The 27,084-nt window shown below is 57.6% G+C and overlaps 3 protein-coding genes across 6 annotated transcripts in view; 2 read left to right on the forward strand and 1 right to left on the reverse strand.

Annotated features, from left to right (window-relative positions):
• The window catches only part of FAM163B (family with sequence similarity 163 member B), a 174,463-nt gene extending 160,653 nt beyond the window's left edge, over window positions 1–13,810 (forward strand). The window contains exon 4 of the mRNA XM_049773730.1: window positions 13,798–13,810. The gene's annotated coding sequence lies outside the window, so the exon portion shown is untranslated. The remainder of the gene's footprint in view (window positions 1–13,797) is intronic.
• AGPAT2 (1-acylglycerol-3-phosphate O-acyltransferase 2) lies at window positions 9,952–18,163 on the forward strand. Its single transcript, XM_049773707.1, has 6 exons — window positions 9,952–10,210; window positions 14,670–14,803; window positions 15,581–15,756; window positions 15,859–15,954; window positions 17,566–17,638; window positions 17,811–18,163. Exons 1-6 carry the CDS (start codon window positions 10,029–10,031, stop codon window positions 17,984–17,986), a joined length of 837 nt encoding a protein of 278 aa, XP_049629664.1. The 5' UTR covers window positions 9,952–10,028; the 3' UTR covers window positions 17,987–18,163.
• A 133-nt stretch (window positions 18,164–18,296) lies between these two features.
• Window positions 18,297–22,092, reverse strand: EGFL7 (EGF like domain multiple 7). 4 transcript variants are annotated; one of them, XM_049773709.1, is made up of 9 exons: window positions 21,960–22,092; window positions 20,741–20,865; window positions 20,480–20,593; window positions 19,751–19,863; window positions 19,528–19,620; window positions 19,307–19,450; window positions 18,868–18,932; window positions 18,597–18,726; window positions 18,297–18,456 (listed from the first exon to the last, which is right to left on the reverse strand). In XM_049773709.1, the coding sequence occupies exons 2-9, from the start codon at window positions 20,851–20,853 to the stop codon at window positions 18,434–18,436; spliced, it is 795 nt and encodes a 264-aa protein (XP_049629666.1). In that variant the 5' UTR covers window positions 20,854–20,865; window positions 21,960–22,092; the 3' UTR covers window positions 18,297–18,433. The 4 variants fall into 4 exon arrangements, with proteins under 4 accessions (XP_049629666.1, XP_049629669.1, XP_049629667.1 ...); XM_049773712.1 differs by lacking the exon at window positions 18,868–18,932 and having other exon boundaries at window positions 21,960–22,091; XM_049773710.1 differs by lacking the exon at window positions 18,868–18,932 and having other exon boundaries at window positions 18,597–18,789; window positions 21,960–22,091.
• Between the last annotated feature and the right edge of the window lie 4,992 nt (window positions 22,093–27,084).

Raw genomic sequence — 27,084 nt, forward strand, 5'->3', positions numbered from 1 at the left:
GGGTGTGTGTGTGTGTGTGTGTGTGTGTGTGTGTGTGTGTGTGTGTGTGTGAGATCTGGGGTCCTAGGCAGGCATGTGCGAAATCTGGGGACCCAAATATGCGTGTGTTTGTATATGAAATCTGGGTAGATGTGCATGCATGTAAGTGGTGCCTCTGGACCATGTAGGTGTGGGATTTGTGGACAGGCCCTTTTTCCTACTGGGCAGGTGAGTGTGGATAGGTCAGAGTGCCAGGAGCTGTACTTGGTGCCCAGAAGCCTGGCACATGCCAATTCCTGCCCCCACAGCCTCACTCAGAACTGCAGTCTCTCCTGTGCTGAGGGGAACAGGCTAGCACCTCTTCTGCAAGGTACCTCCTGCCCCAGCACATCCCCTCCTCTCTCCTCTGGGGTCCCACCTGTGTCTCTATAGCCCCTGAGGTCCAGCTCACCCTAATCTACACTCTGGTCCTCCCCCACATCTGCACAGACCCATTTCCCTACCCTGTTATTCATCCAGGGCTGTACAGAGAGAGCTGTGGGTGCTCAATCCCACTTCTTTTTGTTGTTGTTGTTTGTTTTTGTTTTGTTTTTGGGCCACACCCGGCGGTGCTCAGGGGTTACTCCTGACTGTCTGCTCAGAAATAGCTCCTGGCAGGCACGGGGGACCATATGGGACACCAGTATTCAAAACAACCACCTTAGGTTCTGGATTGGCTGCTTGCAAGGCAAGCACTGCTGTGCTATCTCTCCGGGCCCCTCAATCCCACTTCTGCGTGTCAGTAAGAGTTTCATTCCTCTCTCCATCAGGGTGCGTCGAGGCTGGGAGCTCAGGAGGGAGTGCAGGAAGAAGGGCCAGAAAGTGAGAGAGAAAGGAATTCCAAAGGCAATGAGTATGAGCTTCAGGACACGTCCCAGAGCTGGAGAGGTGCTGTCCTGCATGCATTGACCTCGGCTCCATGCCTGATTTCGTGCCAGGATTATATCCTGTGCACTCCCAGGTGAAGCCCCCAAGCAGCAACAAAATCGGATCCACCTATCCCAGAGTGGGCTGCCTCTGCCAAGGTCTGAGAGTTCCTGGGGCAGGGCAATGAGTCATACCTGTTCTTTCCCCCCAGGTGGCTCCTGTCCCTTCCCAGAGCACTTGATGCTGAACAAGGAAGTGGGACCCAAAGTCACAAAGGGCAGTATTGCTCTAAGAGGAAATTTCCAGGGCAGTGTGGGCACAGACTCATCACGCTGAGATTGGCAGGACCAGGGGGGGTCCGATACATATATAGATACACATACGAACAGACACACATACAGACACAGATACACACATGCACAGAGACACACAGATAAAAGTTCACACAGACACATACGTGCACACACATGTAACTCATTTTGGTGTACTGTCTCTCCTACCTCACGGGTTCCTTTCAGAGTGAGGGGAGTCCTGGGGGAAGTGGAAAAGGCAGGTACAGTGCTTTGTTTGATGCTTTTCTCTTTTTATTTTTCTTTCTTTCTCTTTCTTTCCTTCTTTCTTTCTTTCTTTCTCTCTTTCTTTCTTTCTCTTTCTTTCTCTTTCTTTCGTTCTTTCTTTCTCTCTTTCTTTCTCTCTCTTTCTCTCTCTCTTCTTTCTCTCTCTCTCTCTCTCTCTTTCTTTCTTTCTTTCTCTTTCTTTCTTTCTCTCTTTCTTTCTTTCTCTCTTTCTTTCTTTCTTTCTTTCGTTTTTTTTTTTGTTTTTCAGGCCACACCCATTTGATGCTCAGGGGTTACTCCTGGCTAAGGGCTCAGAAATTGCCCCTGCCGTGGGGGGACCATATGGGACACCGGGGGATCGAACCGTGGTCGCGATCTTTCCTTGGCTAGCGCTTGCAAGGCAGACACCTTACCTCTAGCGCCACCTCGCCGGCCCCTCTTTCTTTTTTTTTTTTTTTTTTTTTTTTTTTTTGTGGTTTTTGGGTCACACCCGGCAGTGCTCAGACGTTATTCCTGGCTCCAGGCTCAGAAATTGCTCCTGGCAGGCACGGGGGACCATATGGGGCGCCGGGATTCAAACCGATGACCTTCTGCATGAAAGGCAAACGCCTTACCTCCATGCTATCTCTCCAGCCCCCTCTTTCTTTCTTTCTTTCTTTCTTTCTTTCTTTCTTTCTTTCTTTCTTTCTTTCTTTCTTTCTTTCTTTCTTTCTTTCTTTCTTTCTTTCTTTCTTTCTTTCTTTCTTTCTTTCTTTCTCTTTCTCTCTCTTTCTTTCTTTCTCTTCTCTCTTCTTTCTTCTTTCTTTCTTTCTTTCTTTCTTTCTTTCTTTCTTTCTTTCTTTCTTTCTTTCTTTCTTTCTTTCTTTCTTTCTTTCTTTCTTTCTTTCTTTCTTTCTTTCTTTCTTTCTTTCTTTCTTTCTTTCTTTCTTTCTTTCTTTCTTTCTTTCTTTGTTTTTGGGCCACACCCAGCGATGCTCAGGGGTTACTCCTGGCTGTCTGCTCAGAAATAGCTCATGGCAGGCACGGGGGACCATATGGGACACCGGGATTTGAACCAACCACCTTTGGTGCTGGATCGGCTGCTTGCAAGGCAAACGCCACTGTGCTATCTCTCCGGGCCCTCTTTCTTTCTTTTCTCTTCCTTCCTTCCTTCCTTCCTTCCTTCCTTCCTTCCTTCCTTCCTTCCTTCCTTCCTTCCTTCCTTCCTTCCTTCCTCCTTCCTCCCTCCCTCCCTCCCTCCCTCCCTCCCTCCCTCCCTCCTCCCTCCCTCCCTCCCTCCCTCCCTCCCTCCCTCCCTCCCTCCCTCCCTCCCTCCCTTCCTCTCCTTCCTTCCTTCCTTCCTTCCTTCCTTCCTTCCTCCTCCTCCCTCCCTCCCTCCCTCCCTCCCTCCCTCCCTCCCTCTATCCCTCCCTCCCTTCCTTCCTTTCCTTTTTTGTTTGTTTTTGGTTTTTGGGCCACACCAGGTGGTGCTCAGGGGTTACTCCTAGCTCTGTGCTCAGAAATCGCTCCTGGTAGGCCCAGGGGACCATATGGGATGCCGGGATTCGATCCATCCTTTGTCCTGGGTCAGCAACTTGCAAGGCAAACGCCCTACTGCTGTGTTATCTCTCCAGCCCCAGTTTGATGCTTTTTGCTGTAAAGTTTTGTTTGTTTTGTTTTGTTTTTGGGCCACACCTGGTGATGCTCAGGGGTTACTCCTGACTATGTGCTCAGAAATCGCTCCTGGCTAGGGGGACCATATGAGATGCTGGGGATCAAACCCAGTTCCATCCTGGGTCAGCCACATGCAAGGCAAACGCCCTACCACTGCACTGTTGCGCTGGCCCCTGTTTGTTGCTTTTCTGATCTCACTTCCCAAGAAATATAGCTAAGCCCAAGCATTGTTGGGTGTGGTCCTGGATGCCCAGTACCACAAAGCTGGCCTGGGGGGCCTTGAACAGCATCTTCAGGCCCTTGATTTGAATTGATGGATGCTGGACAAGAATGACTGAGGAGGGGCCGGAGAGATAGCATGGTGGTAGGGTGTTTGCCTTGCAGAAGGACAGTGGTTTGAATCCCAGCATCCCATATGGTCCCCCGAGCCTGCCAGGAGCGATTTCTGAGCATAGAGCCTGGAATAACCCCTGAACACTGCTGGGTGTGACCCAAAAACAAAAAACCAAAAACAAAAACAAAAAAAGAATGACTGAGGGGACCCTGGAGCTCCTGAGCAAGGCTGGGAGACTCTGGCCTCCAAAAGCAAGACTAAACTTCAGGGTCACCAGAGCTGCCCTTCCTATCTCCTGCTTTCCAGAGTTGAGAAATTCTTTTTTGTTATTGTTATTTTTTGTTTGTTTTTTTTTTGAGCCACACTTAGCAGTGCACAGAACTTACTAGTGACTCTGCGCTCAGGAATTATTACTGGCAGTACTTTGAGGATTTACAATATTGGTAACGGCAGAGTTTCATACAAAAAACATTCCAGCACCACACCCTCCACCTACTGAGTGTCCTCTGTCCTCCACTGTACCCCGTGTCCCCCCCATCATATCCCCCAGCCTCCTGCAGTGATATGCTTTCTATTCAAGACCAGTTCAGGGCTGGAACAGTCATGCAGCAGGGATGTCAGAAGCCTAGCACACTCCCAACTTGGTTCCATTCCCGGCATCCATATGATCCCCTGAGCACTACCAGAAATGATTCCTGAGTGCAGAGACAGGGGTAAGCATTGAGCATTGCTGAATGTGACCCCAAAACCAAAAATAGAGTTCAGTTCTCAGTTTCTGTTGTCATTAAAGGTTGTTTCTTTACTAGAGTTTAGAATTTCTGCATGTGTAATTTCAAGAAACCTCCAAAAATTTTGTGTGGTGTGTGTGATGATTTACCTACTTTTTTACAGCATTGTTCAAGGCTGACACCTGGTTCTGTGTCAGGGTTGACTCCTGGTGAAGCTCTGAGGAATGTCCGTGATGCCGGACTGAACCTTGGCTGACTGTGTTCACTTCTGTTATTTCTCAGTTTTTTCCTTCCTACTTTCTTTTGCTGCCTTTCAGGATACAGTTGGGGTTACCCAACCATGCTCTGGGAACCCCAGACCTAAGGGGAGGGTCAATTTCATAGTGTATTATTGGGGTGAGTCAGCAGGTATCTGAGCCTCGCTGGGTATGTGGGGTTCCCTGTGGCATTGGAGAGATTCATCTCAACAGCTGCATTCCCTGGGGGGCGTGGGGAAGACATTTCTTCTCCTCTGGAAGTTGAGGTTCCAGTATGGGACCTGATGCTGTGTTTGTAGCTTTGGGCCCCTTGAGCATCATCATGGATCTGAGCTGCCCCTTAGCAGTTAGTAAGGGCCCACAGTTCTGCTGGGGTAAGGTTCAGAATCGACTGCTTTTGAGAGCCAAAGTGACCATTGAGCTGGAACTCAGTGGACGCCTGTGGGGGGCTGTCTGGCATAACCAGTGGGCGCGAGTCACAGGAGCAAAGGGAGATGCGATGGGGGAAGCCAGTGAGGGAGACCCAGAAGTGAGGGAGACTTTGCTTTAGATGGACGAGGTGGCTCTAAGCCCACCAAGGGGTGCTTGGTGGGGAGGAAGCTTCAGTGGGCTGGGGGGGAGATGAAGCCCACCCACCCCGACATGACAACACCCCCAAATCCACAGGATAGGGGAGCCTCTAGTATCCTCTGGGGTGAGGTGTTGGGTGCTCTGCTGCATTTGTCCACCAGAGGGCGTGATGCCCAGAGGCTGGCAGGTGGGGCACAGGAGGCAGGGAAGGGGTTTGCTAGGGCTGCAGTAGTGAGCTAGACACTGGGCAGGAAGTCCTGGGTAGTGAGGCCTGGGCAGCAGGGCCTGGACAGTGGGTTGGACCCTCAGCAAGATAGCTGAAATACCATGGCTCCTGCATCTGAGACTCCTTCCTATATTTGTTGAGGGTTTTTTAGGTTTTTATTTATTTGGGGGGGGGGAGCTACACATGACGACACTCAGGGGTTACTCCTGGCTTTGGGCTCTGAGCAGGACCTGGCAGGCTTGGCAGACCATATGGGATGCCAGGAATCGAACCAGAGTTGGCCTCGTGCAAGACAAATGCCCTATCGCTGTGCTATCTCTCTGACACAGACCCTTTTTTAGTTTAGTTTTGGTTTGGTTTGGTTCACACCGGCAGCGCTCAGGGATTACTCCTGGTTCTATGCTCAGAAATTGCACCTGGCAGGCTCGGGGGATCATATGGGTTGCTGAGATTCGAACCACTGCACTGTCCTTCTGCAAGCAAGGCAAACGCCCTACCTCCATGCTATCTCTCCAGTCCTGTTTTATAGTTTTGTGTTTGGGGACTACACCCAGCAAGTGTTCTCTCTCTCTCTCTCTCTCTCTCTCTCTCTCTCTCTCTCTCTCTCTCTCTTTCTCTCTCTCCTCTCTCTCTCTTTCTCTCTCTCCTCTCTCCTCTCTCTCTCTCCTCTCTCTCTCCTCTCTCTCTCTTTCTCTCTCTCCTCTCTCCTCTCTCTCTCTCCTCTCTCTCTCCACTCTCTCTCTCTCTCTCTCTCTCTCTCTCTCTCTCTCTCTCTCTCTCTCTCTCCTCTCTCCTCTCTCCTCTTTCAGGAATCCCTCCTGCTGGTGCTCTGGGGATCAAGTGGAATACCCAAGAATTAGCCCAGGTTGGCCATGTCCTCCCCACCTGCTGTGGTCTCACTCCTGCCTGGCCCCTGGTCCTCTGGCCCATCTGAGGATCCTGACATCAGCCCTGGGTCCTAGGGTTGGGCAGGGCCATCACCTGACTCGGGTGACTGGTGTTAGATGAGGACCTTCTCAGCTGACAGCTCACCAGAGGCTCAGAACCCACTTCCTTGAGACTGCCTGGCTTGGCCTCTGGGGTGTGACAGGGCCAAAGGCCAGTGCCCACAGGGCACTCAGGATGTTGGTCTCTACTTAGGCAGTGCACAGCCCACATAGCTGTGCCAGGACTCCCTGCCTCCTGCATCTTGGGGCATTACCTCTTCCCTGCCTGCTAGGCTTGGGGGACAAACTTTATCTCTTGGCCCAGAGGCCAGAAGCTCCCACACCTGAGGTAGCTATGTAGCTTGTGCCCAGAGGGGGTGGTGGAGGAGTGATGATAGATAGCCACAAGGGCTCAGCTGAAAGCACCAGTGTCCAGGGCTCCCCGAGTCCACACCTCGGTCCTCCTTGAGGGTGTGTGTGGGGGGGTCTGATCAAGCCAGCCTGACGGTGGATGGAGAGTGAAGGACTCATTGGAGGGACCCTGACCCTGACCCATCAGATCAGACACAGGGTGGTTGCTCCCAAGATAAGGGACTTTCAGCCCTACACTGGCTCTTTCCCATGTCAGCTTTTTCAGGGATGTTTGGGAACCCAGGGGAGGGTTGGAGTCTCTGGAGCAGACAGGCCTGGTCCTGCCTTCCCCCTCTCTGGAAGGAGGGTGTCCCTTGCTGGTGCCCCCAGATGGCTGCCACCGCTCCCTCAGCCCAGGCACTTGGTGAGTCAGGGTGCTGGATGCCAGCTGGGTCATGGGTAATGTAGCCCAAAAGCAGGGTACAGGGCAGCCTAACCACTCTTTCTCCTCAGTGTCCTCCCCTTCCCATGTTTTACCCCTCCCCATAAACATAAGGCTCTCTACTGTCCTACTCCCTGACCTATCCCATTGCTGGCCAAGGCCTCAGGGTATCGACTGTCAGCCAAGTCCTGTCAGAGGTGCTGGAGGAGGTCACAGTCCTTCAACCGTCAGTCACCTTGACTTCCATTCTCACCCCCTAAACATGGCACTCAGCCACATGTGTCCTGCCCCCCAAGGGTCCCCATTACTTCACAGGCCCAATTTCTCCTAGACCTGGCCTCATCGCTGACATCCTGGACCATTCATCTCCAGCAGCAGCCCTTGGGGGAGAGAAGGAAGCAGCGACTGCTTAATGGGCTTACTAGTGATCATGCTTCTGAGGTTCTGGCTGGGGAAGGCGGATATGGGCTCAGACAACACTATTATTTTTTATTTTTTGTTCACACCTAGCAGTGCTCAGGGATTACTCCTGATCTGTCCTCAGGAATCACACTTCTGGCAGGCTCAGGGAACCATGCCGAGGATCGAATCCAGGTCAGCTCCATGCAAGGCAAATGCCCTTGTTGTGCTCTCACTCTGGCCTCACCATCATCCATTTTTAAGCATGAGCCCATGAAAGATGCAGAGATGCTTCTCTGCTGGCCAACAGGATACCCCCAGCTCCCACTCAGTTGATCAAGGTTAAGCATGCCTGGGGGAGCGGGTTCTAGCCTAGAGCTGGACATGGCTCCTCTGAGTGCCCCTCAAATCCTGAGGTCAGGAGCCGGATAAATATTATGGAGGTAAGGTGTTTGCCTTGTATGCAGGAGGAAGGTGGTTCGAATCCCAGTATCCCATATGGTCCCCTGAATCTGCCAGAAGCGATTTCTGAGCGTAGAGCCAGGAGTAACCTCTGAGCGCTGCCGGGTGTGACCCCCCCAAAAAAAAGAATCCTGAGGTCAACCTGCCCCCGTGCCACCCTGCCCTGTGTCACTTTCCACAGGTCATAGTGCATGTGTCACGAGCAGATTGTCTCCCGTGACCTTGTAGTGTTGCTCCCCACTCAGCCTCAGGAGATGCCACTCAACCAGAGTTTGGAGGTCCCTGTACTTAGCTGGCTCCTAGCAGTGGGGAGTCCCAGCTGAGGGAATCCCCAGTACCGAATCCTGTAATTTTGGATTCTGGGCCCCTCCCCAGAGTGATCCCCCTTTGCCCATCTGTCCAGCTGTTTCTCTGGAAAGACCCTGAGACCCAATTGGACCCTGTAGACTTGAGGCAACTCTCAATGAGGAGTTGATGGTTTGAATTTTTACAAAGTTGGGGATGTGCTGGGAAGTGTCCTTCTAGACTAGAGGATATGGTATTTAAGTGCCAGAGCCCAGCGACTGTGCTCAGACCTCGTGCATGCCCCAGGCCCTGCTCCTCATGCCCTGCCCTGTGCCCAGGCTCCACCTATCGCCCCCTTTGAAGGGGAAATGGAGGCTTTTGCCTCATGTCCTGCAGAAAGTGGAACCAGGACATTGGGAACCAGAATCTCATGAGCTGGGGAGAAGTTGTGGACCCTACCTGAGAGGGACACTGCCTGACCCCCACTTTGTGCCTAAGTGGCTGGACAGAGTAGGAACCTAGAGCATTGGCCAGGGCCACTGGAGCCCCATTTGTGAAATATGGAGCCAGAGGGGTTATCTCTGGCAGTACAACGCAGGCCCAAAGGGAGCCCTCAGCTGAGGGGAGGGATCACACCAAGTCAAAACTCTGAGCTAGAACCCATTGTGGTGGCGCAAGGGGTAAGGTATCTGCCTTGCCGGCGTTAGCCTAGAACGGACCAAGGTTTGATTCCCCCGGTGTCCCATATGGTCCCCCAAGCCAGGAGCGATTCTGAGTGCATGGCCAGGAGTAACCCCTGAGCGTCACCGGGTATGGCCCCAAAACAAAAACAAAACAAAACATAAAAGCTCTAAGCTAGTAGTCCAGAGCAATAACACAGCTGGGAGGGTGTTTGCCTTGCACATAGCTGACCTGGGTTTAATCCCCACTTCCCTTATGGTCAAGGGAGCCTGCCACAGGTAATTCCTGAGCACAGAGCCAGGGAGTAACCCCTGAGAGCTGCTGGGTATGGCCCCCAACCCCCAAAGCTCTAAGTTCCTCGCAATTGGCCTCCTAAGAACCTCTGTTCAGCACCCGCCTGAACACAGGGGTCCTGTGTTGCAGCTCCAAGACCTGACTGCTCGGTTACTGGGGACCCGGAAGGGCACAGAGTGGTCTGTGCCAGGAGAAAGGTGTCTCTGGCCCACTGCTCACTGGATCTGGTAGATAAGGTAGGGAGGCAGAGGGGCCCCACCCAGCAGTGTGAGGGCCCTGTAGCAGACAGTGGGGATGAGTAGAGGTTTCCATACCTGCAGATGGGCAAAGAGAAAGAGGGGACGGCCACACCATTCCCCAGCCCAGCGCACAAGGCACCTGTGTCCTTCCGACACAGGCAATTTCCACTGGGCAGGCCTAGCCCTCTTGGGGACCTCATGGGACTTCAGGGACACATGGCCCGGAGTGACAGCTGAAACTCAGCCTGGCCTAGCCGGCCCGGGGCTAGGCGCCAGGAACACAACACCAGGCTGACCTGAAGCGGTGACACCTCATCGCTGTCCCGCAGGGGCCCCCAGCGGGGCAGGCTCTGGTGACCACCAGATAGCCTCGTCCTTGTGGCCTTGGCTGTGGGTCCAGGAGTGTCCCGTGGGCTCCTAGACTGGGGCAGGAGGCACCAGAAGTCAGACGTCCCGGCTGGGCTGGGCTCTAGGGCGCAGCGCGCTGGTCCCGGGAGGCCGGGGCCAGGCCGGGCGGGACGCGGGGAGTGTCCCCGGCCGGCGAGTTGCGGGGCGGGGCGCGGTGGCCGCACCTCGCCGCTCGCTCGCTCCTCCCGGCCGCCCCGCCCCTCCACCCTCGCAATAAGGGGCTCGGGCGGGGCGGGGATGCGAGGCCGCGGCAGCTCGCAGGTGGCTGGGGGCGCGCGCGGCTGGAGCCCGGGCGGGAGCCGAGGCAGTGCCGTCGGGGCCACGGCACACCATGGACCTGTGGCCGTGGCTCACGGCCACGCTGCTGGCGCTGCTGCTGCTGGTGCAACTCCACCGCGCCACCAGGTTCTACGCCAAGATCGTGGGCTACTGCTTGCTCTGCCTGGCCGTGTCCGCCCTGGCCTCCGTCGTCTGCCTGCTGCGCCATGGGGGCCGCACCGTGGAGAACATGAGGCAAGCCTGGAAGCTTGGGGGGGTGCACGGTGGCAGGAGACTCAGTGCGGTGCCAGGACGCTGGGGGCGCGCAGGGGCGCACGAAGGGCGCACGGGGCGACTGGGGCGAGGGGCACCGCGCATGCAGAGCCGTGCCAGGGTGCAGAGGCGCACCAGGGGCGCGCAGAGCCTTGCCAGGGCGTTGATGGGTGCGCTCTGCGCCCTGTTTCCGCTTCATAACTTTCTTCTCCGCTTTCCCTTCTTCCGCTCCCAGCCTAGGGCAGCTCGGCGCGGGCAGGGCGTCCCGTGCCGGCGTCACAATGTCCCCGCGCCCTTGTCCCAAGGCCCCGGCCCAAGGGTGACAGGCACCGCGTGCTTTGCTTCCTCCCGCGTTATGCTGGGCCCGCAACTCCGGGGAGGAAGGCCGGGCCGGGCCAGGCCGGGCTGGGCCACATTGGCGGGGAAAGCCAAGCGCTGCCCCGGGCGCCCGCAGGCATCCTGGTTCCTCTCTGGCTCTGGAAGGCGGGGACGAGACAGGACAGGACCGAGCCAGGGTGGGGCAGGCCGGGAGTAGGTGGGAAGCTGGAATTTTCCTGGGTCGCCACGACTGGCCCAGGCTGGAGTGAAGGGTGAGGGTAGAGCACGGGTTTAGGCCCAGCTAACCAGGGGTGGGGACCCCCCAGCAAGGCTGCCTATGTATGCTGTGCCTCTTGCACTCCCAGGTCACATTGCGGGGACCCCAGTGGTCTCCAAATCCCACTGACCCTGTGGTTGACCATATCGGGAATGCTCTGTGGCTCTATCCTCCTACCCCTTCTTCCTGCCCCGCCTGCCCTGTAGGCTGTGGGTGCCCACCAGGAGCTGACCCCGCCCCTCTCTGGGGCCCTTTAAGGGGCTGGAGCTGGTGCTGGGTGCTGGAGATCTGCATCACAGGGTTTCTGGGGTTCTGGGTCACAGAGGTGTTGGGGTGCTGGGTTGGTGTCCACACCAGCCTAGTTCCCACTGGGAGGCCAGTCGGTGACCCAGCAGGAGGAGGAACACTGGCTGGCCTGGATGCTTGGCCCCTCTGTCCGGGCCCTCGGGCACTGGCCTGATTCTGATTCTTGGGGCACTGGGTTCTGGGCAGGTTTCAGTTGAAGTCAGAGGCCCAGCAAGTCCCCATTGGCTCTAGCACCTCTTTATAGGCTTCTTGGACTGGTGCTTCCAGAACTGCACCCTAACTTCAAAGCTGGTTCCAGGAAGCAAATAAAAAGGCACAACCTTGGGACCAGATACAGGACAGGGTCAGTGCACCCTTTTACTCACGGTGCCACCAGAACCTCACTAGGAATGCACCGCTAGTCACTGCCCTGCCCTTCCCACCGCCCTTTTCCCTACATCCCCCGCCCTGCCCCCTCCCACTGTCCAGCCTCATCCAGTCTCACCCCATATCCCCAGATTCCAGTCCTGTGAATATAACTCTCACCGCAAGGCCATCCCAGACAGCTTCTGCCCTTGCAGTGGGGGACAGGCGGCTCCAGGGCAAGCCTGGTGGCCTCACTGTTTCGACCCCACTCCAGGTCTCAGGTGGGCCATGTGGCAGAGTGAGGGACTGAGTGTAGACCTGGAGACAGTCCCTGAGGTACTGGATCCTGACCCCAACTGTCACCTCGGACTCTGATCTCTGGGACAAAGCTCAGAGCCATTGGGAACTGCAGAGGTGGGTGGAGTTTGTGAGGCCAGGGTCTGTGTGCATGGAAAGTGGGGTCTGTGAGATTAGGGGCCATGGACGATTCAGTCATACAGAGGGAGGAGCCTCCTTGGAAGGGTTTTTGAGGAGCAGGAGTCTCCTAGGGAGACTTGGCCAAGTAGGGCCCATTATTTTCTGCCATGGCACTATGTACTCCACTGGTGGCTGCTCTGTCCTTGGGGGGCTTCTTAGCTGCAGGGGGGTGTACAAGAAGGTGCTGGAAGAGAGTCTCAAGGGGGTCCCTCACTCTGGCCCATGGAGTTCCCCACATGGACCCACATGTCTCCCCACCTGGGTTCATGGAGTACTCCACATGGGCATACGGAGGTCCCTCACATGGTTCATGGGGTGTCGATTCTTTGGGTCACATCCTCTACTACAGTGTGGCCCCAGGGCGGTGAGCCTCATGCACCCCTCTCCCATTTCTATTGCTTGCCCTAGCTGGGGGGTACCTCTTGGCTCTTCTCTGGGTCTCTTCACCCTAGCAGAACCCCCGCAACAATGCTTCCTCCTAGTTCCCTCCTAGCCTCTTGGGCCAAGGCCAGGGCATAGGTTAGCAAGGTTGGACCTGGCCTTGAACTCTAGTTCAGGCCAGGTGCTGGGAAGGGAGGTTCTGGAGGGGGACCTGGCCCCAGGTGACTGACCTCTGTGTTACTCTTTGGGGGTGGTGGGAGAGCATGGGGAAAGGGGGGGTCTGGCTCCAGTGTATGATCTCTTTGGGCTGGCCCGAGTGGCTTCAAGGCTCCCTAGCTCTTTGTGGGAAGGAGCTAGTGCCTGGATCTAGGTCAGGACCTCTGAGAGCCCAGGAGCTCCAGAAGTTTCTATAGCCTGGGGGGGAATCTCAGCCTGGTGGTCCAGGAAGGCCAAAAAGTGGGGACCCCTTCTGTCTGTTTCTATGGCTCGCTCCATCTCCAGGAACCCTCACCCAACACTGATGGATCCTCTAGGTGTACTGGGGGACAGTGGTCCGTATGATGGGACCAGCTCAGGGCTGCTAGGAGAAAGGAGAGAACCACCTATTCAACTGGGGTACACAGCATCCACTGAGGCTGCCAGAGGACAGACCCATGCAGGGTGACCAGGGGCAGGACCCTTCAGCTGAGGGGGGGCAGTGCTGGGCTGATGGGTTAGTGGGCAGTGCCAGATCCTGGGCCCCCTCCCCTCTGTGCTTGGGCTTCAGGAGGGCTCCCTTCCCTGCCTTTGCCTTTGTAGAGAAGAATGTGTCTTGGTGCATTTCTGAGGTCTTTTCTGTTCCCTGGAGTGAGTATAATTGTCCCTGAGACTGTCTTGGGCTGGGCCTGGGTGTGAGAGGAGAAGCAGAGAAGGGAGAGGTAGGTGCTCAGGAGGGCATTTGTCCTGCCAAAAGCAGAAAGAGAAAAGGAAAGAAGAGAAGAGGAGGGACAGGTGGGGTGAGGAAAGGGGAAGAGAGAGGAGACAGGAGCAGGGCCCAAAGACATGCTGGGCCAGGAGGACATGGTCCCATCACGCCCATAGCACCTTGTCTTGGGCCTTTGCATTAACCCTCAGGCCCACTTGCTTGAATTTTATTTTTGTTTTGGGGTCACACCTGGCAGTACTTGGGTTCCTCCTGGCTCTGTGCTTAGGAATCACTCTTGGTGGTACTTAGAGGACCATATGGGGTTCTGGGATTGAACCTGGGTTGACCATGTACAAAGCAAGTGCTCTCCTCACTGTCCTATCTCTTAAAACCTCGGGCCCAGGTTATTTTATGTGTGTTTGGTGGGAGACACACCCAATGGTGCTCAGGGCTGACCCTCCTGGCTCTGTGCTCAGGGCTTACTCCTGGTGGAATTTAGGGGAGGATATGGAGTACTGAGGATTAAATCTAGCTGATGTAGTGTTGCTCTGGCTCTCGTAGGTCAGGTCCCTGGGAGGCTTCTGGACCTCCTAGGCACCTCTTGGGATACCCTGAAAAATAGACAAAGAGGTGAGTCTGCCTGTGACCCAGGGACCCCATGTGGTCAGGATCCGTGCTTGCACCAGGACAGAGCGTGGGAGTAAGACAATGGCAATTTGCAGCCAGGCTTCCCAGTTATGTCTACTGACAACCTGTCTACCAAAAGCTTCTCTTATCTGCAGCCCCACCAATTGCACCTTATCAGATATTGCGTCTGTCTATTTGTCCGTTTGTTTGCCAGGTGCGGGCCCTGGGAGGTGTGTTCTGCAGTGGAGGACAGGGCCAGATGAGAGCTGACCAGGGATGGTGGAGCAGAGGGGGAAGGTGGTTTGGGCAAATCTTTAGCAAGGCCTTGTGCCTCAGTTTCCCCCCTGCACCTGTATCCTGAGTTCACCTGGGCCTGGGAAGGGTAGCTGGCAAAGAGTCAGAGACTCAGATTGGCACTGGCTTTGGAACCCAGTAAAGTCTTTCCAACCTGTCCTCTTCTGACTCGTGATGTGCCTGGGGGTGGAGGGGCTTTGTCAGCAGGAGCAGCTGCAAAGGGACCTCTCTGGGTCCCACACTGGCTTTCTGGTGAGGTAGTACCTGGAAGACTGTGATGGTCTGAGATTCCAAGACCCCAGCCTTGGGGTCTTCCTTCATCCCCTTCCATCGACTGCCAAGGCCCTGCGAGCAGGGGTGTGGGAAGGTTCCCCTTTGCCAGTGTTCTCTCTAGTTGGCAATAGAGCCCCTTTCTGGAGGGAGGCAGAGCACGATGGGGCCACCTCAGGTAGAGGGCGTGGGCCGGCTGACATCCAACCATCATCAGCTCATCAGCTCACTGCTCTCCGCAGCATCATTAGCTGGTTCGTCCGGTCCTTCAAGTACCTGTACGGTCTCCGCTTCAAGGTCCACGGCAGCCACAAGCTGGAGGGGGAACGGCCTTGTGTCATCATCTCCAACCACCAGAGTATCCTGGACATGATGGGTAGGCCAGGCTGAGTGAGGGTGAGGGTCCCACCGAAAGACACTGAGACCCCTGAGAGGCCAAGACCTGCCCACACACAGCCCTGGTGGGTGTGACCCGCCCACTCTCAAACAGGCCACACTCCAAACAGTGATGGGGGCCCGGTGGCCTAACTGGCTCCAAACCCTCCCTCCCCTGCAGCGATGGGTGTGGCCTGCTTCAGCCACAGGCACATGCCAGGCCATCTGACTGCAAGGAGTGTGACATGACATGATCCACACCCTCAGAGAAGGTCCGTCCATTGACCGCAATGGGCATGGCCTGTCCCCCACACCCTAGGGGCATGCCATTCCCCCAGCTGTGGTGGGCGTGGCCTATCAGTAAATAGAGACAGGTCACGCCTCTTGATCGCGATGGGCGTGGTCTGCCTCCACTCTGGGCGTGGCCCACTATTAACGAGAGGCAGGCCACGCCTCCTGATCGCGATGGGCGTGGTCTGTCTCCACTCCGGGCGTGGCCCACCCAGCCACGGTGGGCGTGGCCTACTATTAACGAGAGGCAGGCCACGCCTCCTGATCGCGATGGGCGTGGTCTGTCTCCACTCCGGGCGTGGCCCACTATTAACAAGAGGCAGGCCACGCCTCTTGATCGCGATGGGCGTGGTCTGTCTCCACTCCAGGCGTGGCCCACCCAGCCATGGTGGGCGTGGCCTACCCTTACTTTAATAAAGCCACGTCCCACCCTGACAGCGTGGGCATGGCTTGTCCTGATCCCGCCCGCCCTGTGACACCCCCCCAGGCCTCATGGAGATCCTTCCAGACCGCTGCGTGCAGATCGCCAAGCGGGAGCTGCTCTTCATGGGGCCAGTGGGCCTCATCATGTACCTGGGCGGCGTCATCTTCATCAACCGCCAGCGCTCCAGCAAGGCCTTGTCCGTCATGGCCGAGGTGGGCCAGCGCATGATCCGGGAGAGGGTGAGCGGCTGACCCCCGGAGGGAAGTGGGGCGCTGCTGGGGGGCTGGCTCGGGAGTGCGGGATGCGCGCTGCTGCAGCTGCCCCGCCCATCCTCCCTGCAGCTCAAAGTGTGGATCTACCCGGAGGGTACCCGGAATGACAACGGAGACCTGCTGCCCTTCAAGAAAGGGGCCTTCTACTTGGCCATCCAGGCCCAGGTATCAGCATCAGCGGCGGGGTCGGCTGGGAGGGTGGAATTGGCATCGGCGGCTGGTGCCAGCAAATGCCAGGGTGTGTGTGTGTTTGTTAGTTCCAGAAGAGGCTACACCCCCAGCTGGTGGGCGGGGCTGCTCCAAATGAATCCCCAGCACCCCTGGTGCGTGGGGTTCCAGGTGATCAGGAGGGCAGGATGTGAGGACTCTGGGCCAGGGCCTCTATCTTTTCTGTTTGTTTGGGTTTTTTTGGGGGGGCAGCGCTCAGGGATTACTCCTGGCTCTATGCTCAGAAATCGCTCCTGGCAGGCTCAGGGGACCCTATGGGATGCCGGGATTCGAACCGCCGTCCTTGTGCATGCAGGCAAACGCCCTACCTCCATGCTATCTCTCCAGCCCCCCTGGGGCCTCTTATCTGGCCTAGTGAACTGAGGGTCTGCTGTGCGCCCGGCCGGGGACAGGTGACCTCGCGCCCCCTGCTGCCCACCCTAGGGAGCGCGCCTTGCGGGCGGTGCTGAGGTTGGGTTAGGCTCCCCTAGAATGGAAGTAGGCACGCAGTGGCTGATGTCCTGGGAGCCTTTGGAGGAGGAGGAGACTGCGGCGGGGCGTGCTTATGACTTGAATCAATGTGGCCTGGGCGACTGTACTTGGACCCCGCCCCCTCCCCCTTCCGTGTTCCTGGGTCCCCGCCTCTCACACGCTCCCTTCCAGCCTGAGCTCCGCCCTCAGCGAGTGTTTGGGGGAGCTGCCCTGCCCCCTCTGTCCTGACCTCTAGGTTAATAATTACCTTCAGGCACTGTTTTCAACATCAGCTACCGCTGGACTTGACCCTGGTGTCTTCCAGGAACAGACATAGCCTCTTCCGCCCCAGTGCTCCCCAGAGCAAGGGATAATAGGCAAGGGGATGTGGGCCAAAAAGTCTTCCACTGCCCAGCTGGATATCTGCCCTCTTGGAGAAATCAGTGGGGGACACTGATATGAATCAGTCCAAGAGGGCTTTCTGGAGGAGGGGGGTGTTGGTGAGACATTATGCCGTTTTTATTTGGGTGTGTGTGTGTGTGTGCTCAGGCCTTCATTCCTGGTGGGCTTGGGGGGCCATAGAAGGGTTCAAACCCGGGGATTGAACTTGGGTTGGCCATATGCAAGGCAAGCGCTCTATCCACTGTGCTACTGCTCACTTTTTTTTTTTTTTAAGTAAAACAAATATACTTGGGGAATAAAGGGTAAAAAAGAGACAAAGATATGTGGTCTGGAAAGAGCTTGGGTTTAACTGAGTGGTCACAGTCTAGGGGACTTTAGTAAAAAAGCTCTGGGGAGCCTGTATGTGTGTCAGGGTTTGAGGCAAAACAATAGGTGCTTGAGGCCAGAGAGATGGCATAGCAGGTAGAGTGCTGACCTTGCATGAGGCTGACCTCAATGCCCGAGCCCTGTGGGAGTGATCCCCGAGCACAGAGCCAGGAGTTAGCGCAGGAGGGAGCCATGAGCACCACTGGGTGTGGCCCCAAACCAAATAAACAAAAACAACCTGCCAGGGTTGCAGGCAGTGACAAGCCGCATGTCTCCCTTGTGGCCTGGACAGACCCCTGGTGCCTACTCACTACCCGTCTTCTCCTGCAGGTCCCCATCATCCCTGTGGTCTATTCTTCCTTCTCCTCCTTCTACGACAGCAAGAAGCAGCTCTTCACCTCAGGTGACCTGGGGCTGCCAAAGGGCCGAGGGTTGGGCCAGAGGAAGGTCCAGGATGAGGTCTGGTTTTGTGGAGCTCAGGCACTGGGCGGGGCTAGTGTGGGGGCCAGGAGACCCTGGCTCTGGGTAAGGGGCGCTTACAGGGACACAGCCTAACTGACACCCACTTGCTGCAGGGACCATCCAGGTGCGGGTGTTGGATGCTGTTCCCACCACAGGCCTCACCGAAGCTGACGTCCCCCGGCTCATGGCTCAATGCCACCAGACCATGAGGACCACCTTCCTCGCCATCTCCAAGGCCCCCCAGGAAAACGGGGCAGCTCTGGCGTCCGAGGCACAGCCAGTGCAATAGTCGAGGCTGCCAGCCATGGACATAGGGTTCTGAGGGCTCAGCCCCCAAATGCTCCCGCAGGATCGGGCATAGCAGCCGGACAGTACGACCTGCCCTCCTTCCGGCCCAGCTGCAGGGTAGTGCAGTGGCCCCAATTTCTGGAGTCTTTGTTTTTATAAACTGACACCGTCTCATGGATGGGCTGAGCTGCAGTGACTGGGGAAGGGGATGCACCCAACTCAGCATGGGAGCTGCCAGCTGCAGGTCACACACAGGCAGTCTGGGGTTCTGCATCCTTCCCAGGGCCTCCAGAGTCCAGCCATAGACACAGTCACTTCTCAAGCTTTTATTCTGACAGATCAGGGTGGGGGAGCCTCCCAATGCCCCACAGTAAGTGGCAGGATCACACAGTAAGATGTTGGGCCAGGGTCTTACAACAGAGACCTCCATCCCTATTTCCTCCGGGTCTCATGAGTCCTTCCTGCAGGAACCTGTGGGGAGATGGGGGTGAGGTCAGGGGTCACCCAGGTATTCACAACCCCAGCCTCTGGCTTCCTGGCCATTTAGTGTGGTACTCATATGCCCCATCCATAGCCTTTCGCGCCCCCTGGTGATGGAAAGCGGTACTCACACGCCCCCAGTTGCTCCTCCAGGAAGGCCACCTGGTCGCTCAGTGAGTCAATGCGCTCCAGCTGGGAGTGAGTCAGCAGCAGGCCAGGGTCCGGGGTTCCAGGCGGCGTGGCCAGCACCAGCTGCAGCTTCTGGGGAACAGAGTCCACTGAGGAAGCGTCCAGCACCTCTGCCACTTACACTCTGGACCCCACCTGGGGCAGAGGGGTATGGGTGGGAGGGTCCCCAGGAGACTCCCCACACCACCATGATGGGCCCACATCCAGCCTCACCTGCTCCAGCACGTACACCCGGGACCGGAGCGCCTGCACCTCCTCCTCCACCCGGGGGCGCATTCCTGAGGAGACCAGGCACTGAGCCTGGGGTCTATATTCCCAGCCCCACCCAGCACTTCCCCAGCCCTCTCAGGGCTCCAGCTGGGGCCAGGCCCTTCCCCAGTGCAGGGTCTGGTGGCTGCCTTGAAGGTCTCGCTGCTGGGCTGCCGACGGCGCATTATTACTCACGGTACGAGTTTGCAGTGTCACAGCGCGTACCAAAAGTAATAATGGCCCGTCGTCAGCGACCTTGGTGGGCACAGGGCCAGCCGAAGTGAGGTGGGTTAGGGCTGCCTGCCCCAGCTCTGCCCAGTTAGGATTATGGCATGAACCAAACAAGGAGTTCAGGTTCCCCTCCACCCCAAACAAGGTAGGAACAGGCAGGCAGGAAGCTTACCTGGGGTGGGGCCCGAGGTGACCATAGAGGGCTCCCTGCCAACCGAGGGGCAGTGCCCCTCCCAAGACTGGCACCAGTAGCTGCCTGCAGTATTCACACAGTGCTCAGGACAGCTGCTGGCCTCGGTTCTGCACTCATCCACGTCTATGGGGGACAGGGCGTCACTAGGGGTCCCCATGAATGCCCCCCTCTGCCCCAGGTGGGGACCCAGGCTCACTCACCAGCCTGGCAGGAAGCCCCCTGCCACCCCTTGGGGCATTGGCATCGGCCCGGCCTCACACACGTCCCCCCATTCTGGCACGGTGGCTGGCAGACTGTGAGGGGGAAATGACAAATTCAGGAGGGTCCCTGGGGGCAGAAAGGGGGTCCCTGCCTGGTTCTGGGGGGAATAGTCTGCAGAATGGGGTGTAGGTAGCTGAGCAGGGGATCTGGGCACTGTCTCACCTGGGCCACACTTGCCCGAGAACCCTCTGGACCGCGACCAGCCAGGACAGCAGGCGAAGCGAGGCCTGGCGGGGGCCGGGCGGCTGTGGCGGTAGGCAGTTCTATAGATGGTCCTGCAGGGACAGCAGGGGCCCCGGGGCTGGTCACTCCCCCACTGAGGGATGGGGGGGTTGGGCCTGGATGGTCACTCTCCCTAGGAAGGCTGCTGTGGGTGTAGGGGAGGGGTCACAGGAAGCTGCTCATGCTAGGTGGGGCCTGGCTCAGAGGGGCCACAACTCAGACCACCAGAAGGAGCCAGCAGAGGGTGCTTCTGGCTGGGGTGGGGGGTAAGGACCCGGTTCTACTTGGGGGCTTGGTCATATGGCCCCCCAAAAATCTTAATAATCCATGATGCAGGCCCAACGAAGGAGAGACTTGGTCCTGGAGGGCAAGGAGGGGTTGGGGTGCAGGGAAGGCAGGGGTGCAGGGGGGCTATGGGTTTTGGGGAGCTGGTGCAAGGGGGCTGGTTTAGAGCTGGAGTCCCTGGGCCAACTTCAGACTAACAGGGATAAGGGAGGGGTGTGGCCAGAAGGATGTGGGGGTGAGCGCCCCTTAGTGGAAGAAGGCAGACAGCAGGACCAGGCCCCAAATAAGAGGGACCGGGTGCAGAGAAAGGCTATTTGGGCAAGGACCTGGACTGGGATTCCCATCTCAGGTCCCCCCAACTCGACACAGGCTGATTGGACTGACCTATAGGTGCTGCAGACGCGGTGCCCACAGGTGGTCAGGTAAGGCTGGTAAACCCGCTGCATGAAGGACTCGGGTTTGGGGTCCGGGGGAGCTGCCACAGCACAGACTCTGCGACTGCAGAGGAGCAGGGTCAACCAGGCCGGAAACCGCCCCAACACCTCCCACTCTGGGCTATAGTGGAGGGTGAGGGGCTCATCCAGGCCAGAACCCACTACTGGGGACCCCCCCCCAACTCTGGGTTGTATAGGGCCAGGGGCTCACCCAGGCCGGAAGAAATTCAGGGAGCCCCTGGCTAGTAGCGGAAGCCATAGTAGCAGCAGCAGCAGCGTCCAGAAGCCCCTCATGGTCCACGTGATGGTGAGAGCCGGCCTCATTCTTGGTCGGACCTGGAGCATAGAGCACAGAGCACTGCCTGTCACAAGCTCTGTGGGTTTCATGTCCCCCACACCTTGGGTTTGTGAGGCGGGCTGGGGCCCACTTACGAAATTCACAGTGGGGCCACTTGGAAGCAGCCTGAGGAGCCCAGGACAGCGCCCCACAACCCTCATCTGTTTGGGGCTGGGAGCCGTTCTCAGCATGGAATGAGTCTGTGTGGTGACTTACACTGGGGGCTAATACCCCCGGAGTGCCCGGGGCTGCCCTGCAGTCTGGGAGAGGAGGCTCTGTGGACCCAGGTGCCCACCTACAGGCCCCAAGCCTTGGGGAGCCCCCAAACTGCCCTCACCGAGTCCAGAGCAGGCTACTGCAGCGTGTGCACAAGCACATGTGTGTGAATATGCACGTGTTGTCCATGTACTTGTGTGTGTCAGGTAGTTCCTTGCTGGACTCAGTTTCCCTAAGGGCCCCTTCATGGTAGATGCTACAGGGCCCACAGGAGAGCCATGCCCAGCCCTGTGTCTAGTCCCCAGTCCCAGTACCTTGCTGGGGACAGTTGGGAGAGGCTATATGGGGTGAGGGGATACTTTATTTGGGGGACCTTGGGGTCACATTCGTCCCAGGAGGAGGAATGGTCTGGAGTTGTGTGGGGAGATTGACTCTGGGGGGGGGGTTCAGGCAAGGTCCGAAAGGAGGGGCCGGTGCAGAGTTCCCAGAGGCTGGGCCCCTTCGGCTGAACCACAAACACCCCTTAGGTCCCCCACAAGCTAAGGGGAAAGGGAAGGAGATTTCCGACTGGCGCCACTGCATTTCTCAAAGTCATGGTCTCCCCCAGAAAGGCTATGCTCGGGGGTGCTGGGGCTGGCAGAAACTGGAGAGTCATGGGGGGGCCACCCTGCTGCACGGGGCCTGCAGAGAGATCCCGGGGCGCCTGTGCCCGCTGCCCCAAATCCTCTGGGCGCGGGGAGCGGACTGGGGCGCCCTGATGCCCCCCACGAAGCTTCCCCTCGCGGCGCGGCCCATCACCAGCAGGGGGCGCCCTTCTCGGGGGTTCGGGTCACTCAGCACCCCCGCCGCCGCCGGAGCCCCGGGCCCACCCGCTCACCTCTGGGGTACCGGCGATCGCTCTGCACCACCCCCGATTCCGTGCGCGGGGACACGCGACCCCTGCGCTCCCGCAGGGAGCGGACCCCGCTCGGCGCCCCCTGCGTGCCCGCCCCGCACCCGCCGTTTTAGCCGGCTGATCCGATCCTGGCCGCGCAAGCGCCGCGCCAAGGGGTCTGGCCCCGCCCACTAGCGACAGGCCCCGCCCGCCTCCAACAAAGACACGCCCATTAGTAGCTAGGCCCCGCCCGCCGCCGCCTCCCGGACACTTCCACCTCCGCCAAGGACACGCCCACTCGCAGGTCATACCACGCCCATCGCGGTTTAGGCTCCACCCACTAAGTCCCGGACACGCCCGTCGACTCAGGGCCCCGCCCACCTCGCGCCACCCTATTTTTTTGCGGGGTGGGGGACACCATCTCCACTGATTAGATAGGAAAATTAAGTCCTCGCAGGAGCCTGCCCTGGACGGTAGGGGGATGCAATGGGACTCAAGTTTCTGCCACAGAGTCTGTAGGGAACCCCGTTCTCTAGCCCGGGCTGCCTCCCCAGGTTCCTGGATCTGTGGGTGCTTGAGGCGTGGGCACCCACTTGCACTTTCATGCCATCACTCTCTTTTTTTTTTTTTTTTTTTTGGTTTTTGGGCCACACCCGGTGACGCTCAGGGGTTACTCCTGGCTATGCGCTCAGAAGTCGCTCCTGGCTTGGGGGACCATATGGGACGCCGGGGGATAGAACCCCGGTCCGTCCAAGGCTAGCGCAGGCAAGGCAGGCACCTTACCTCTAGCGCCACCGCCCGGCCCCCATCCCTGCTCTCTTTCTTGTTCCTCATGTCCTCCTTTGCAACCCCGTTAGCGGCCCAGAAATGGGCCTGCATAGGCCAGCAGGGCGTTGGTCATCACACAGCTGTAGGGTTGCAGCTCACCTTCACAAGGCGATGGCTTCATCCCCCTGGGACTGCTGATCACTGCTCTATTGGGCTTCCGGAGCCACCGATAGCCCCTGGAGCCTAGGACTGGTTCAGAGAAACAGTTGGTCAGTAGGTATGGAATGCACAGCGGTTTCAAGTCCCTGCCCTATGTCCAGCACCACTGTGCTACACATTCCCTCCTGTCTGGGATCACCAGGGATGGTTCCATCTGGGATGCTGGGCAGACCCCCACCACCAGCAGTTGGACAGTCACTGGATAGGTGCCCTCAAAACCAGCCTCCCCTTGGGGACACTTTTGGCCCTGGGGTCTGTTAGCAGATGGACAGAGGGCCCTTGTCTGGGGCTCCTTTCATGTGAAAGGGCCTGATCTCATCTCCTGACCCCCACCCTGGCGGCTTCCCCCAAGCCCAGGACCAGTCTGGCTAGAGCTGGGCAGCCCAGAGAGACTACCAGCTGCTCTGCCTAAGGCAGGGGGCCAAGATGTTGGCCTTCACCTTTGCTTTCTCATTGGAAAAATGGACCCTTGTCAGGGCCACTACTGGGGTACAGAGGAGGATCCTAGTGCTGGGTGTGGCAGGGTGTATGCACTAAGCTCTGACAGCCCCTCAGCCCAGCAGGAGAGGCTCCAGGCTGCTGGAAGGGGGTTAAGAAGGGCTCATCTAACTTTTTTTTTTTTTTTTTTTTGCTGGGGAGGGCACACCCAGTGACGCTCAGGGGTTATTCCTGGCTCTGTGCTCAGAAATCGTTCCTGGCTTGGGGACCATATGGGACGCCAGGGATCGAACCCAGGTCCCAGGTCCATCCTGGGTCAGCCGCGTGCAAGACAAATGCCCAACCACTGTGCTATCTCTCGGGGCCCCTCATCTAACTTTGGAGTTGGCCTGCCAGGACACGGAATCTCAGGAGTTGACACAGAACTTCTCCTGCAGATGAGAGAGGAGTATTGGGAAGCCCCCCTTCCCTGGGTTAGTGTTCCATGCCTAGAGATTGGATGGGACCCAGAGCCCAGTAGCCCCCCACCCCAGGCCACCCCTGCATACCTGTTCCTGCCCCAGCCATGCTGCCACCGCCTCCCTTCCTGGGCCTGCCCCGAGCTGGTGGGCAGCGGGCAGGCTGTGGGCTGCGGACCGTGGCCACCATGGTGTGCAGTGCCCAGGGAGGCTGAGGCTGAGGCTGGGCGGCTTTTTATGTTCTGGCCTGTGTGAATCGGGCCGGGCCAGGCTCTTCCCGGCCGGACTTCCTGTGAGTGTTCTTCCCTGATAACGCCAACAAACAGGGAACTGGGGGTGGGGGCAGTGCCCCCAGGGAAGCCAAGGCCAGGCTGGGGTGACAGATAGGCGGGGGTCCTAGTAGATGTGTGGGGGACACACAGGACTCTCAGGGTTCCCATGGTCTGCCTTGAGATGCCCACACACACCCCTGTGTGCCAAGTTTGGGGTCTGTAGGGGATAAGCCCAGGAGAGAGGCAGCAAGAATCCAGGGGACCAGTGTGCTGCCTGTTGTGGGGTCCCTTGGGCCCAGGGTACCTGGTAGTAATGAGTAGAGGCTCAGGACCCCCATATCTCCCATGGGGTGCCTGGAAGGGGTCTCTGGGGAAAGCCCCATGTCCGGGGCTTTCTAGAAAAGCTCTGAGTTCGGTGGGGGGGGGGGGACTTTTCTTTGTTCTCTCCCCCTCAGCAATGCAGCATGGTGGGGCAGGGCTTTCCAAGGGGCTCCTGTCCATGCTTGACACTTCTCATCCTTTCGATGGATCCAGAGTGCCCCCACCCCATCTCTTCCCAGCAGCCCCCCTCAGGCAAGCTGAGAAATCCCCAGAATGCTGAGCCAGCAGCGAGGTCCCTCAGCCTCTAAGGCAAGCACACACAGGGCTAGACCAGCCTTGAACAGTCATGGCCAGTCATGGCCTCAGTTTCCCCATCTATACCAAGGGGCCAGAGGAGTTCCAAGCTGTTAGACCGGGTTTGGCGGGGAGGGGGTCTTGGAGCTGCAGGTCTTTTTGGGTGAGGCCAGAGCCCGGGGGCCCCTCACTGCTCCTTTCCAGAAGGCCATGCTGAGCGTGTGCCAATGGGGATCCGTCTGGGCCATGGAGTGCTAAGCATGGATGGAACTGAAGGCCAAGAGGGAACAAGACTGCCCAGTGCCCAGCATGGTATACTGCCAGACAGTATGCAGCCAGACAGGCTCTGGCCCCAACTCTGTGAACTCCTAATTTTTTTTTGTTTGTTTGTTTGTTTTGATTTGGGACCGCACCTGGCATGCTCAGGAGTTACTCCCGGCTCTGTGCTCAGAAATCATTCGGGCAGGTTTGGGAAACATTTTGGGATGCCGGGGATTGAACCCGGGTCCATCCCGGGTTGCCTGCTTACAAGGCAAACACCCTACTGTTGTGCTATCGCTCTGACCCTGAAGTCCTAATTCTTTTTTTTTTTTTTTTTTTGTTTTTGGGCCACACCCGGTAACGCTCAGGGGTTACTCCTGGCTATGCGCTCAGAAGTCGCTCCTGGCTTGGGGGACCATATGGGACGCCGGGGGATCGAACCGCGGTCCGTCCAAGGCTAGCGCAGGCAAGGCAGGCACCTTACCTCTTGCGCCACCGCCCGGCCCCGAAGTCCTAATTCTTGCAGGAAGACTCCAGGTGCCAACTCTGTCAACCCCAATTCCTGTGGAAAGACTCCATGCCCCTAACTCTGTAAACTCCCAAATTCTGTGGGAAGATTCTGCGCTCCCAACTCAATGAACCCCAATTCTTGCAGAAAGATCCCTGAAATCTTTGAACCCCAAATTCTTTTATGAAAACTCTAGGATCCAATACCAATTCCTAAGAATGACTCCAGACCCCAATACTGTGAACCCTAATTCCTGAGGAAAATTCTGGACCACCAACTCTGTGAACTCACAATTCCTGGGGGAAAACATTGGGCCATCAACTCTATGAATCCCTAATTCCTAGGGGAAAACTCTGGGCCCACAACTCTGTGAACCTCTAATTTCATCAGCACTCTGCCGGTACCCCACTTCCAGAGGACTGGGGGTGGCTGAGTTGGCAATTACTGAGGAACCAAATGTGTTCCTGCGTAGGTCGCTCCCAATAGCATGTGCAGGTTCCAAGGAGGGTGCTGGAAGGGGAAAGTGGGGGGACCACAGGTATGGACAGGGAGAGACCAGGACCCCCACTGTCTCATCTCTGTACCCTTCAGAGATGGGGGGGGGGCACCAGCCTGCTTCCACTTGTATTGTGGGCACCTACTGTTCCCTCCAGGCCAGATCAGAGCCCCGAGGAAGAGACCTGATCCCCAGCTCCAGCCTCACATGCCCTTCATGTGTCCCTATCTCAGACCCTTGGGGGAAAACACTGGGTCCCACCTAATCTAGGGGCTCTGGGGTCAGAGGGTATTGGTGAGCACAACACCTCTCTGCTGCAGAGGGGCTGTAGGGGCCTGGGGGTATTTCTGCCTCATGGGCTCACCCCAGAGTACTGGGTGATGTCAGTGCTCCCCCAACTAGGCACTCTTCTAGTTGGGGCTTCCCCAACTAGCACTCTTCTGCCTGTAGTGGTGCCTCTGATGGGCAGGTGGCCATGTTCTGTGCCTCAGTTTCCCCAATCTTCTGTCCTACACTCGGCCTGCTTACAACAGTTCAAAGGCCCCCCAGGGAGCAGCGGGCAGGCCCTTACCTTCCCAACTGGCCAGGCGGTGGCTGAGTGGCAGGCGGCTGGACCGGGACCTCCAGGGACACTCTGGAAATCCCCTGCTCCAAGCTCCTGGGCTCTGAGCGTGGACATCTCCACGGGGCCCTGCAGGAGGAAGGAAGGAATGTGTAGGGGTGCGTGGGGAGAGGCGTCTTCCTGTCTGTCTCTGCTGCCTATGACCGCCTGGGGACAGGATGGCAGGTGGCGAGGCCGGCTTCACGCCAAAAAGGCCACAGCGAGGGGCGTCTGGCTGGTGGCTGTGTTACTGGGCTCTGCCCTAGGCCAGAATCCGACTGTACCTGGGGACCCTAATCCCCTCTGCCTGTGCTCATGGGGCCTGAGTGGGAGAAATTCCCACTGCAGGTGGAAACTTTCAGGGCAGCAGCCCCCCACCCCCCACCCATGGCACCCTGGCTGTGGCCCCTTCTCCTTACTCCTGGGACCCAATGGTCTTTACCTGAAGGTAAAGACCCTCAGACAGAATGGTATTGGATTGTCTTTACTTGA

This window comes from Suncus etruscus, chromosome 5 (genome assembly GCF_024139225.1).
Source record: "Suncus etruscus isolate mSunEtr1 chromosome 5, mSunEtr1.pri.cur, whole genome shotgun sequence".
Taxonomy (NCBI): Eukaryota; Metazoa; Chordata; class Mammalia; order Eulipotyphla; family Soricidae; genus Suncus; species Suncus etruscus.

Excerpts from the sequence above, each read along its gene's own strand:
- AGPAT2 (XM_049773707.1), top strand. The coding sequence starts at position 10,029 with ATGGACCTGTGGCCGTGGCTCACGGCCACGCTGCTGGCGCTGCTGCTG. Across the intron at positions 14,804-15,580 it reads GAGTATCCTGGACATGATGG|GCCTCATGGAGATCCTTCCA; the intron begins GTAGGCCAGGCT and ends ACACCCCCCCAG. Across the intron at positions 15,955-17,565 it reads ACTTGGCCATCCAGGCCCAG|GTCCCCATCATCCCTGTGGT; the intron begins GTATCAGCATCA and ends CTTCTCCTGCAG.
- EGFL7 (XM_049773709.1), bottom strand. The coding sequence starts at position 20,853 with ATGAGGCCGGCTCTCACCATCACGTGGACCATGAGGGGCTTCTGGACG. Across the intron at positions 20,594-20,740 it reads CTGAATTTCTTCCGGCCTGG|TCGCAGAGTCTGTGCTGTGG; the intron begins GTGAGCCCCTGG and ends GCTCCTCTGCAG. Across the intron at positions 18,933-19,306 it reads CACCTCGGGCCCCACCCCAG|GAATGCGCCCCCGGGTGGAG; the intron begins GTAAGCTTCCTG and ends TGGTCTCCTCAG.